Below are 11,512 nucleotides of genomic sequence, written 5' to 3'. Positions count from 1 at the left end.
TCAAAGGGATATATTAAGGCGCTTTACAAATATACTAATATGTTGACCCAAATTACTTTTTGTTTTAGATTAAAACAAACAGGCTAAATGTTTCACTTTAAATACTAAAGGGATTTTTATTTTTGTTTATTAAAGAAAAATTTCTAAAGTACCTTAGGTAACAGCAGCAGCAATATCTAAAAAACCTCCCACTGTATTCTCTAATTTCTAACATATTAAGTCAGAATAAAACATTTCCACTCACAGTTTTGCACTTTGCAACAGCAGAAGGTAATCACTTTTTTAAAAAGTCAATCTCAAAGTGACTTCTTAGTCATACATACATTCTATAGTTTCTATTACAAATAAGGTAGAAAAGATACAGCAATAGGGCCTGCCTTAGGATGTCATTGGACAATACATAACAGTATCTACAATTACATAATTACAGAACATGTTTTATAAATACTAGTGATATGCATAAAAAAAGGTAAGTATAAGAAAGACAGTAAGTTTTTAGTGGAAAAATTATTTTAAAAAGAAAACATTTATAACTCCATTTCACTCCATTTCAATTGAAAGCATATAGACTTTTGATGATGTTCACTCCATTTCAATTGAAAGCATATAGACTTTTGATGATGTTCTTTTTGGTCAGGAAGCACCAGATTCTATACTGGAAGAACTGAATGTAATTGGGGAATAAGACAGCTAATAAGGGTAGCCAAACTTTTAAAACTGCAGATACTAAAGACTTGTACATAGCTCCAGATATACACAAAAAGCTTACGCTGTCAGAGGAAATTTCAAAATACAAAATTTTTAGTGTCTGTTACATTTGAAAAATAAGGGCAGCACAGATTATGTGTGTGTGGGGGGTAGGGGCGGGCAGCACCTTAGTTTTCCTACAACGTAAATGTAACAAAGTTGTTTTTGTACTATATTGCACCGTAAGTCCAGAAGTAAAACAACTGTATGGAAATTTAAGCAAATCTAACTGAGAAAGCTGAAGAGCAAGATAGCTTAAAAATTTGAATGCTGAGATAAAAATTCTTGACCTAATTTGTTTTGCATAGAATTTTTTAGGACTAATCATATGTGCCATGAAGTGAAGACTGCTATCTCATTGTACATTTTCTTAAAATTCTCTGAAGTCCTTCAGAAATATTTACCAGGTCTGTAATAAGCCAAACATATATTTCACTGCCTTCGAAAGGGTGTGTTTAAAATGTCTTACTGCTGCACCAGCGAGAGAGGCATTCATGGGAGGATACCTTATCACACGGTACAGACCTTTTCCATCACAAATTACCAGTGTTTATGCAAGATGTGCTAATTTGAGTGCTAATCGGTAAATTTAATGCAAGGTTCTTAATTTTATATGTTAGTGTTCTTACAGGACAGAGGTTCTTAATCAACAGTTTATGATAGCTTTCAACATGTCCAGAATCCCTAAAACTGCAAACATTTTATGTGTATGTGCTGGTATCCATCTTTCTGGGAAGAGAGTCCACAGCTTTCATCAGATTCTCAAAAAAACTAATGACTCCCAAAGATCCTACTTATATTACACAGTGGGTCATGCAATGGCTTACAAGCTGAATTCTGAGAGGGCCACCACAGAAAGGTGGGAAGTGTGGGCTAATAAATCTTCTCTGACATCCTTAATTCAGCTGGAACAGCTGTGACTTAATTTTACTTACACATGTGATTTCCATTAGCTTTCCTATGAAGCTAAAATACTGAAAATCACTAAAATTATGCCTCTTATCCACATATATTGTTTTGATAAAACAATTCCCAATCAGTGGAGCTTAAGAAAAAGAAAGTACAGGTTTTACTAATGTAAGAATTGAGCCCTTTCCCCTTCCTAAAAGATAAGGTAAATGTATTTTGGTATGAAACCAGAAGTCTTCCTTGAAATCTAAGCATATACAAGAGGAACAATGGAAAACATATTATTTAACCTTAAATAAGTTAGAATTTGAATTTTCTACTAAGACTACTATATAACTTTCTCTAGTTAAAATGGCCACCTTGTTAAATAATTTTTCATCAATTAATCCGTCAATAGGTAAAATATTGCCAAATAGCCAGATTTTCCTTTGCCAATAAACAATCTGTGTATGCAGCATTGTTCTGAAAGAGGAAATATAACATTACTGATGACACAAACTCTCACTATATAGAAAAAGTACTTTCCTAGTGAGTACCCACAAACAATTTCTAATCATAGTTTCATATGAAACTGAAAACAATCTCTCTGCTAAGGATGGCGGAAATCAAGTTTTAAATTTTGAAGTAATAATATGAAAAATCTTAGCTTTTAGAATAAGAAATTTAGATTTACGGCAGTTTTGTTCCCCTTTAAAACTCGAAGCAGCATTAAAAATACCAATATAGAAAGAAAAATGGTAGTGCTTTGCTTAGTTTAATGCCAGTAATTCTTGAGAAACAAATGCTAGAAGGTTAAATATTTCACAGAGAAAAAAAAAGATAAACATTTTTTTTCCTTCTAATGAACATACTGTTTCAACCCTGTATTTCTGAGTTCCAAGACATGAATTTATACAGATTATCATTAGCCTAGGAACACTCACCACCATCATGGCTTAATTTCTATAGCTTATTTTGTACCAAAACGAGGTTATGGGGGTAAAAAAAGCTTTGTAAATGTAGGGAATATTTCTTATTTGGTTAAAGCAAGATAAAACTAAAACTGTCTTTCAAAAAAATTCCAAAAACTCTTGTCTTTTAAAATTATATAGCATATGTACAAATAGATACCAGACTTCTCCTTTTAAACAAAGCACTATTTTTTAAGTACTTTAAGTACCAAGAACTGGTATATTCAGTTCATAATTTACTTTATAACAATTTTTTTCTAAATTACTGATTAAAAAGGCTGGAATAAATTAAGATTTTAGAAGACTTTCCCATAATTTAGGAATATAAAATATTGTATACAGAGCACACACAGCTCTGTCACATTTGCATAATTTTACTCTCAGAGCCTCAAAACCCCTGCGCATTTAAGGCTTTTTTTTGCAAATCCTTATCAACAATTATTTCCTAGTGTGTTAAACATACACTAGATCACGATTTTTGATCTCTGAGCCTGTGTGCTGATCATCTTCATCTGACTGTTGCTCCGAGCCTTGTGAATTAATATATTCATATTCAATGGGCTTTGGATAATTATATGGGTAGCCATTGTCATCAAAAAACCTCCGAAAGGTAAATTCATAGAAAGCATGTTCAGGGTGCTTTCCATTTTTATACCATCCATTCAGAGTGTCATTTACATTTTCTTCCTCATTATCATCACTCCATAACTTATCAGGATCAACGGGATCAAAATTTGATGTATCTGTTGGGTGTGTGATTTTAGGAATGTAAGAAGCAGACTGTTGTCTCAGGTCACTGGAGAAATCAATTGTTTTAAAAAATGGATGAGCTTTTATTTCATCAGCGCCATTCTTGCCTAAGCGATCTTCTGGTCCTCGGCAAAGTTTAATAATAAGATCAGAGGCTTCAGGACTCAGTTTAGCTTGTGGTGGAATGTGAAGAGATGTTTGCCAGTTGATAACCTTTAAATTTAAAGAAGGTTTTTAAAAATTAGGAGAGAAGAGATAAATAAGAACAAAAAAAGTCTTACAAGACTGTTTGTGTTTTTAAAAAATAAATTGTATGGTATTTCACCTTTCTTATCTTTAATAATGAATCACTGGTGGGAAATAACATTCCTTCCCATTCCCTCCTCTCCAGGCAATTTATACTCCCATGAGAAGACTCACTGTAAATTTTAGCTCTCTGTTAAGCCCTTCTCCCTACAGCAGAAATGACTATTTCTATTGTGCCTCCCCTGTTCTATACATCTAATACTTTGTGATACCTATTTATGTCTGTGTCCTTCTACTTCAGTATAACTACAGACCATGTTTTGTCTTTGTATTTCCCAGTGATTAGCAAATTTCCTGGCACATAATTAATAGATGTTCAGTAAATATTTATTGTACTTTTGAATAAACTGGAATGAGGGAGGGAGGCAGGGAGAGAAGGAAGAGAAGGAAGAAGGTAAGGAAGGAAGGTCAGGAAGGAAGGAAGTAGACAGTCAATAAATATTTGTTAAATAAATGAATAAATGAACCCCATTCTTCCTTATTCATATAAGAACTTATTGGCTATTGTCGAGGGAAGAAAAATAAACCCCCTTTTCCAGTATCTGTTCATCTTAAAAGACTTTCCCAGGTTGGAAAAAGGAGATGCCTCAACTAATCAAGTATGTCTTAGAATTCTTTATGGAAAAAAAAATTATGCTACAGTGGTAGTTATTTATGCTTGGTTCCATCATCTATTTCAAATAGGAAAAATTAAAATATACAATCAGCTGGACAAGTTCTTCATTTTAAAGTTACATTCAGGATTTTTTAGTTTAAGATAAAAATAAAATAATAAGAGACTAGGCATAGCAAAAAAAAGACTTAATTCAAAGATGAGTCAATAGAAATTAATGTAAACCGAGCACAAGATAGAAAAAAATGGAATAAAAAAAGAATAAAACATAAGAGCCATGTATGACAATATCAAATGTCTACCTTATGTATGTATACTAATCTGAATCCTAGAAGAAGAGAAAGAAGCAGGCAGAAAAAATCTTTTAGGAGTAATGGCAGGGAATTTTCCAAAATTGATGAAGGTCATCAACCTATAATTCAAGAAGCTTTGTTAACCTTCATCAAGATAAATAAAAAGAAAAGTACACACAGGAACATGATGGTAAAAATGCAGAAAACAAAAGTTAAAGAGAAAATATCCTAAAGCAGCCAGAGGGAGGTGCTCCAGTTCTGAGTAATAGATAGTCTCCAATCTATCCTTCCTACTCACAGTGCAGCCTGTACAAAACGCATGGAGCAGCTCCTTGAGGACCTTGAAAAGAAAACAGTAATAGGCATATTGGGGAAGAAGGTAAGAGTTTGAAGCACCAATGAAAATAGTGGTGAGTTTACCATTTTTTCCTTCTAGAATCCCCTGGCCTAGACTCAAGGTAGCCCTAACCTGAAGGAGTATAATACAGAGTGAGCTCTAGGAAAAGTCCATCTAGTTCAGGCTCAGAGAGTGAGAAAGTGGTTTCCTGGTCGCAACAGAAGTGAAATAAGGGCCACCTAAAACAGAGAGAGGGGACCCTTCTTCTCCAATTGGAAATTAAATCATACAGCATGTGGTTTCAAGAGGATAGACTGAATCCTGTTACCTTTTCCTCTATCATCTCACCACCTTGTCCTGGATGCAGGCAGTCATGAGATGTGTGTATGGCAGAGCAGGGTAAATAAAGCCTTACTTTCTGGTCAAGGAACTGAAAAGGGAAGCCTGAGGAAACTGGAAAGTACCAGGGACATGGCGGAGAAGGAAGAGACTGGGAAACTGACCCCATAAAGTTACTGTCAAACTGTTGGGCTCAACTTTCAACTGTACCCATATGGCTTTAATCCTAAAGAGCATATCAAAGACTTTGAGAACTGAGCTAAGGAAAATACATAGCCCAGGGAGAGAGAGATGCCTAGCAATGTAAAAGGCTTTGACAATAAAACCGACATTGAAATCACAAGCCACAGAAAGCTGGTTGGAACCTGTGGCCTGAATCTAACCAGGATTAATGCCTGCCAAAACAACATCAACATTCAATACAAGATTTAAACAAGACCCAGAGTCTCACAACATAATATTCAAAATGTCCGGGATATAATCCAAAGTTACTTGGCTTACAAAGAAACACAAAAACTTGAACCCACATAGGAAAAGAAAATCAAGAAACATCAGTGTTGAGAGGACACAGATGCCAGAATGATCTGACAGAGACCTTAAAGTAGCCATTATAAAAATGCTCCAAATAAGGATGGATACTTTTGAAGACAGAAAGTCTCAGCAAAGAAATTAAAGATATGAACAGGTACCAAATGTAAATTTTAGAAATGAAAAATACTATAACCAAAATAACTCAATAGATGGGCTCAACAGCAGAATGGAGATGTCAAAGGAAGAATTAGTGAACTTAAAGATATACACTGACAGAAATTAGGCAAACTAAACAAAAGAGAGAAAAAAGGAGGTTAAAAATATGAGAACCTCATCCAAGACAAGAAAAAGCCAAAGTAGTTCATCACCACCAAACCAATATTACAAGAAATGTTAAGAGGACTCCTGTAAGAAGAAAAAAGGATTAAAAGTATAATAAAAGTATAATAAAAAATAGTTCATCACCACCAAACCAATATTACAAGAAATGTTAAGAGGACTCCTGTAAGAAGAAAAAAGGATTAAAAGTATAATAAAATGGCAATAACTATATATCTAGCAGTAATTATCTTAAATGTAAATGGGTTAAATGCTCCAATCAAAAGACAAAGCATGGCTAAAAGGCTTAGAAAACAAGACCTCTACATATGCTGCCTATAAGAGACTCACTTCGAATTGACAGACTGAAAGTAAAGGGATGGTAAAGGATATTTCATGAAAATAAAAACCAAAAAAAAAAAAAAGTTGGGGTAGCAAACTTATACCAGACAGACTAGAATTTAAAACAAAGACTATAGCAAGAGACAAGGAAGGACCCAGCAATCCCACTTCTGGGTATTTATCCAAAGAAACCCAAAACACTAATTCAGAAAGACATATGCATCCATATGTTCATTGCGACATTAACAACAATAGCCAAGAAATGGAAGCAACTACGTGTCCATCAATAGATGAACGGATAAAGAAGTGTATATACAAGAGAAAATTACTCAGCCATAAAAAAGAATGAAATCTTTCCACCTACAAAAACATGAATGGACCTAGAGGGGATTATGCTAAGTGAATAAGTCACACAGAAAGACAAATACCATATAATTTTACTTATATGTGGAATTTAAAAAACAAACAAAATAGAAACTCAGATACAGAGAACACTTTGATGGTTTCCAGATGGGAGGGGGGTTGGAAGGATGGGTAAAAAAGGGGAAGGGATTAAGAAATACAGATTGGTAGTTACAAAATAGTTATGGGGATGTAAAGTACAGCATAGGGAATAGAGTCAATAACATTGTAATAACTACGTATGGTGTCAGATGGGTACTGGATTTATTGGGGTGATCACTAAGTTATATAAATGTCTAATCACTATGTTGTACACCTGAAACTCATATATTGTTATATCAATTGTAACAAAAATATTTTTAAAAAACCTAAAAGAAATATGAGAACCTCGGTAATCTGTGGGGCTATAAAAGGTCTAACATTGGCATCATTTAAGTTCCAAAAGGAAAAAGTGTGTGATGTAGAAAAAAATACATGAAGAAATAATGGTTGAAAATTCCTCAACTCCGACAAAAGATAAACCTATAAATTCAAGAAGTGAACACCAAACAAGATAAGTGATATGAGAAATGTAAAGAAATCTAAGATGGCTACCCCGTCCCGGAGGAATTTTTCCAGCCTCTCCTTCGAACACTTCCTTTCTCGCATGCGCACGCGAAACAAAAGACCGCCAAGTATGCGGAAGTAATCAGTGTATAAATCTACCTGCCTGCCTTTGTTCAGACTCTGGAGAGGGACTCCTCTGAGCCTGCTGGTGTAAGTAAACCTCCTTTGATTCTTAGTTCGCTGAGTGCCACTTGGTTCTTCCGGGTTCACAGGCCAAAATCCGCAACATTTTGGTTCCCTGACCGGGAAATCCAACTGAACTGACCCTTTGAAGCCACTGGTTTGGGCACAACACCGAGACACTGGTCAGCCGAGGCAACTGAGGAACTAGAAGGTGCGGTCTTGGGCCCGGCTGCACTCGGCCAGCCCTGCTCCATTGTTTCCCCCGGAAACTGAGTGGTGAAAACAAGGAAATTCGGCAGATCCACATCGGACACGGTAAGGCCGCGCGGCCCACGGTAGACAGGCCCACCTTAAGGGTGGAAAGGGAGACTGATCACCTCCCAGGGGCAAGCGCCCCTCAGGCAGGGACCACCAGGGAGGGAATGTTTTAACCTCTGAGAGCATGTGTGTCTTTGTGGATCTCAGAGACCTGTCTCTGAGTTTCCAGTCTGTGGCCCCACGGTGAAAAATTACGGGGTTTGAAAGGGCCCCAACCTGCGGTCCTGTAGCGATGTCATAAGGCATAATGGTGATTCGTCCCTCTGGGGAACGACCAGGCCCAGGGTTTATACGGATACACCTTAGCCAAGACGCGTGGAAAGTCTCGAGAGAGACATGGCCATGTGGGCATCGGAGTGGTCTCTAAAAAGGGACACCCCCACCCTTTGTTTTTACGGTACCAACACAGTGGGAAACATGGGGTCAGGTCAGAGTGAGACAACAGTCCTTGAGACTATGTTAAAGAATTTCAAGAAAGGTATTTACCTCAGAGGTGGTTATTACTGAACAGGTGAAAAGAGGCAAACTGAAGGAATAAAGAAAGTGAAAGAAGGTTTGCGGAAGTAGTAGAAGGTCTGTGAAGGGAAATCGAGAGGAAATTTTGTGAAGGGAAAGTGTAGAAGGTTTGTGAAGATATTCTGAAAGGGAATTTTATGTAATAAAGTGAAACAAGGTTGGAAATTTAAATGCCGAGAGCAAGCTGATGCAAAAAAAACCCCAAAAAACTAGAATTGTTTTTAACGCTCTTTAGACTATTGGTGTGATGCAAATGTTTTGAAAAGGTCCTCTGGGAAGAAAACTAGGATTCTGTATTTATTCAAAATAATTTTAGTGTTTTGTGCTGCTTTAACTACGTTTCTAGGACTTTAGAGAATATATTAACACTGGCTTCTGTGCCTACTTCTCAAAGGAAGCTCCCTGAAAATATGGGGGGAGTTCCACTAAGCCAACTGTCTTAGATTGTATGTTGGAAAATTTTAAGGAGGGTTTCTCTGAGGAGTATAGGGTCATGCTGACCTTGGAAAAACTTCGTATTCTTTGTGAGCTTGAATGGCCTGCTTTAGGGGTAGGTTGGCCTTCAGAAGAGACCTTAGACCTCCCCACAGTGAGAGCAGTGTATCGGGTAGTGACAGGGACCCCAGGATATCTAGACTAAGTTCCGTATATAGACACATGGCTGCAGACTGCTACTATAGTGCTCCCTTGGGTCCAGTTTGGCACAAATAGCCAGGGACAGAATAGGGCATTTGTGGCCCGCCTGGCTAAGCGAAAGGACAAGGAGGTTCCAACAAAATTAATTCACCCAGGGGCCCTAAGGAAGATTCTATCTAATGACCACTGTACATCCCAGTAGCTCTCTCAGTCCCCGCGAGGCCACTTTAGTATCAATTGCCAGACAGACCTCTACATCAGTGCCTTTGCTGCCCCCTACTGCCCCAGAGCCCCGGCCCAACACCATGCCTCCCATCTCATTCAAGTTCGACTTGATAATAGAAAAGCCCGAAGAACAGTGGTGGAGTACCCAGAAACAAGATGGCCAGGTTAGAATGATTCCTGACCCTTTTGTTAGAAAGCTCGTGAGATCCCCACTACAGGGAAAACATCGTGAAAAGTCTAAATTAGAGGTAAAGGCTGGGGCTAGGAAGTCAACAAGTGTGTCGAAAACAGCAGAGCTACACCAGGAGGTAACTGACAAACAGGGAAAGCAGAAGGTGTCCCTGTTGGCAGCTGCATTAGGGAACCCAGGTTTAGTGCAACAGACGGCTGCTCCCACATGGCAGAAAGAAACCCAAAGGAAATTACACCATAACCAATGTGCCTTCTGTAGAGACATCGGCCGTTGGAAGAACAAGTGCCCTCATCGCAGGGAAACTGTCAGTCCAAAAAGGTCAGAGAATTTAAGACATCAACCTGAGCCAGTTGTCAAAGAAGACTGGGCCAAAGGATAATCAGACTAGGAATAGTTGCAACATAAGTAGGAGGGCCAATCAATGATTTGTATAGTGGACACTCAACACTGTAGCCATGATCAAACATCAAAAAGGAGTCAGTAAGATTTGCAGGGCAGCTGAATTCTGTCAGTTCTGAGTGCTAAGTTTAAATGTAAAGGTTCCCCATACCGTAATTCCATTAATGAATAATCGAGAACATAAGCAGCTGACCAATGCCAGAGTAACTTATTATCAGGGACTGCTGTGCAAAAACCATGACTCCGTCTCAAAACTGTAACTACATTAAACCCTGCAGACTGCCTTGGTGCCAGAGGTCTTTAAGGTGTCCAGTAACTGGGACTGGGCAGAGAAGGAAGCAAAGTACAAAAGAGCGCCAATTTTAGCTGCCATAATACAGGGACCATCTTGAGGTGACCTTAGGCAGTAAAAACCTTGCAGGCCTGGAGGGCCTCGATCGTGGTTGGCCACAAGTGGCATTGCTGGGACTGAGACATAATCAATGTGCAAACTGCAAAAGAAAGGGCACTGAAAGGGCAAGTGTCCACCCAGCCCTGGGAAGCCGGGGAGTGGTGGACCTCATAAGCCCTTGCCCTACATAGCAAGTCTCTCACGAAGGGTTGCTCTCTTCTCTAACAACGGAGGCCCAAGCACTTGCAAGCTCCAGTCCTAGAAAAAACTGCCAGGATCACAACAGTAGAACCTCAGATCCCCTTTGACTTGGCAAAAAGAAAAAACTGAATTTTTACTAGATACTAGAGCTGCCTACTCTGTCCTGACCCTTCCCATAGGTCTCTCTCTCCAATGCTAACTGTACAATGACAGGAATAAACAATCAGTCTAACGTAAATTTCCTTTCCCATTGTGAGACCAGGATTAGCAATGAAGTTCTCTGCCACACATTAGGACCAGGGTCCTGTGCAGAAAGTGCCTTGTCTGAGAAACTAGGACACAGCCTAAAAGGGGATCAGTCCCCTTGCCCACCACATAGTGCACGTTTGTAGGGAACCTAAGGCTAAACTATTCGCAGACAACCCACCTCTATGTCAGGGTTTCCTACTAGCTGGCCAACTACCTCCCAGCAATCTGTTAAAAGCCAGCCTTTGAGGCAAACAGAAAGGGCCCCACCCAAATCTTAGGAAGGATAAGGCCTATGCTTTCTTTAAAGTGTCTATTATAATACCAGCAAAAAATGTGTAACATTTACTAAGTGTGCTAACTAATGTTTTAACATCTCAGATAATATGACATTGAACTACAGCTCCACTACTTCTGTAAGTTATGCAAATTACTCACTAGATAGTTTCTGATTAATGAAAGAACTATTTATTATGTTAAAACCAAAGCCAAGGGAAGAATTTTCTTACAGCAACAAAGCAATCAACTTCATCTGAAGCTAGTCTCAGATATGAGACCTATCAAAAGAGGGAGGAAATGAAATGGGACATCTCTTGCAGAGTTAATCTGTTTAGTAAAGGTGGTTAAGTTTTCTTCTCTCCTTTCTTTATAGGAAAAAAGCCTTCTCCCTCAAATCCTGATAATTGCCCAAAACTGGTAACTCAGATCCTCTGGCTATTGATAAGGGTCATCAGCCCATGGTTAAGCAGAAATGGTGTTCTGACAGGCAGGGCCCTTAAAGTCTGAGTGGGAGGGGGCTTTAGGCCAAAGGTCTTTTTTTT

At 38.3% G+C, this 11,512-nt stretch overlaps 1 protein-coding gene and 1 long non-coding RNA gene across 3 annotated transcripts in view; one reads left to right on the top strand and one right to left on the bottom strand.

Moving 5' to 3' along the window:
• The window catches only part of LOC111737152, a 37,488-nt gene that overhangs the window by 13,816 nt on the left and 12,160 nt on the right, over window positions 1-11,512 (top strand). Inside the window, exons 2-3 of one of the 2 annotated variants that reach the window (XR_002779366.1) lie at window positions 4,869-4,947; window positions 7,656-7,881. This is a non-coding gene — a long non-coding RNA (uncharacterized LOC111737152). Of the gene's footprint in view, window positions 1-4,868; window positions 4,979-7,655; window positions 7,882-11,512 lie in introns of both variants that reach the window. The other variant, XR_002779365.1, reaches the window with a different exon arrangement.
• The window catches only part of LATS1 (large tumor suppressor kinase 1), a 52,186-nt gene continuing 40,764 nt past the window's right edge, over window positions 91-11,512 (bottom strand). Inside the window, exon 8 of the mRNA XM_011356097.2 lies at window positions 91-3,569. Coding sequence (XP_011354399.1) covers window positions 3,060-3,569 — 510 coding nt within the window. The 3' untranslated portion in view covers window positions 91-3,059. The remainder of the gene's footprint in view (window positions 3,570-11,512) is intronic.

This window comes from Pteropus vampyrus, unplaced genomic scaffold, assembly GCF_000151845.1.
Source record: "Pteropus vampyrus isolate Shadow unplaced genomic scaffold, Pvam_2.0 Scaffold24, whole genome shotgun sequence".
Classification (NCBI taxonomy): domain Eukaryota; kingdom Metazoa; phylum Chordata; class Mammalia; order Chiroptera; family Pteropodidae; genus Pteropus; species Pteropus vampyrus.
This window is presented reverse-complemented; position numbering and strand designations above follow the sequence as displayed.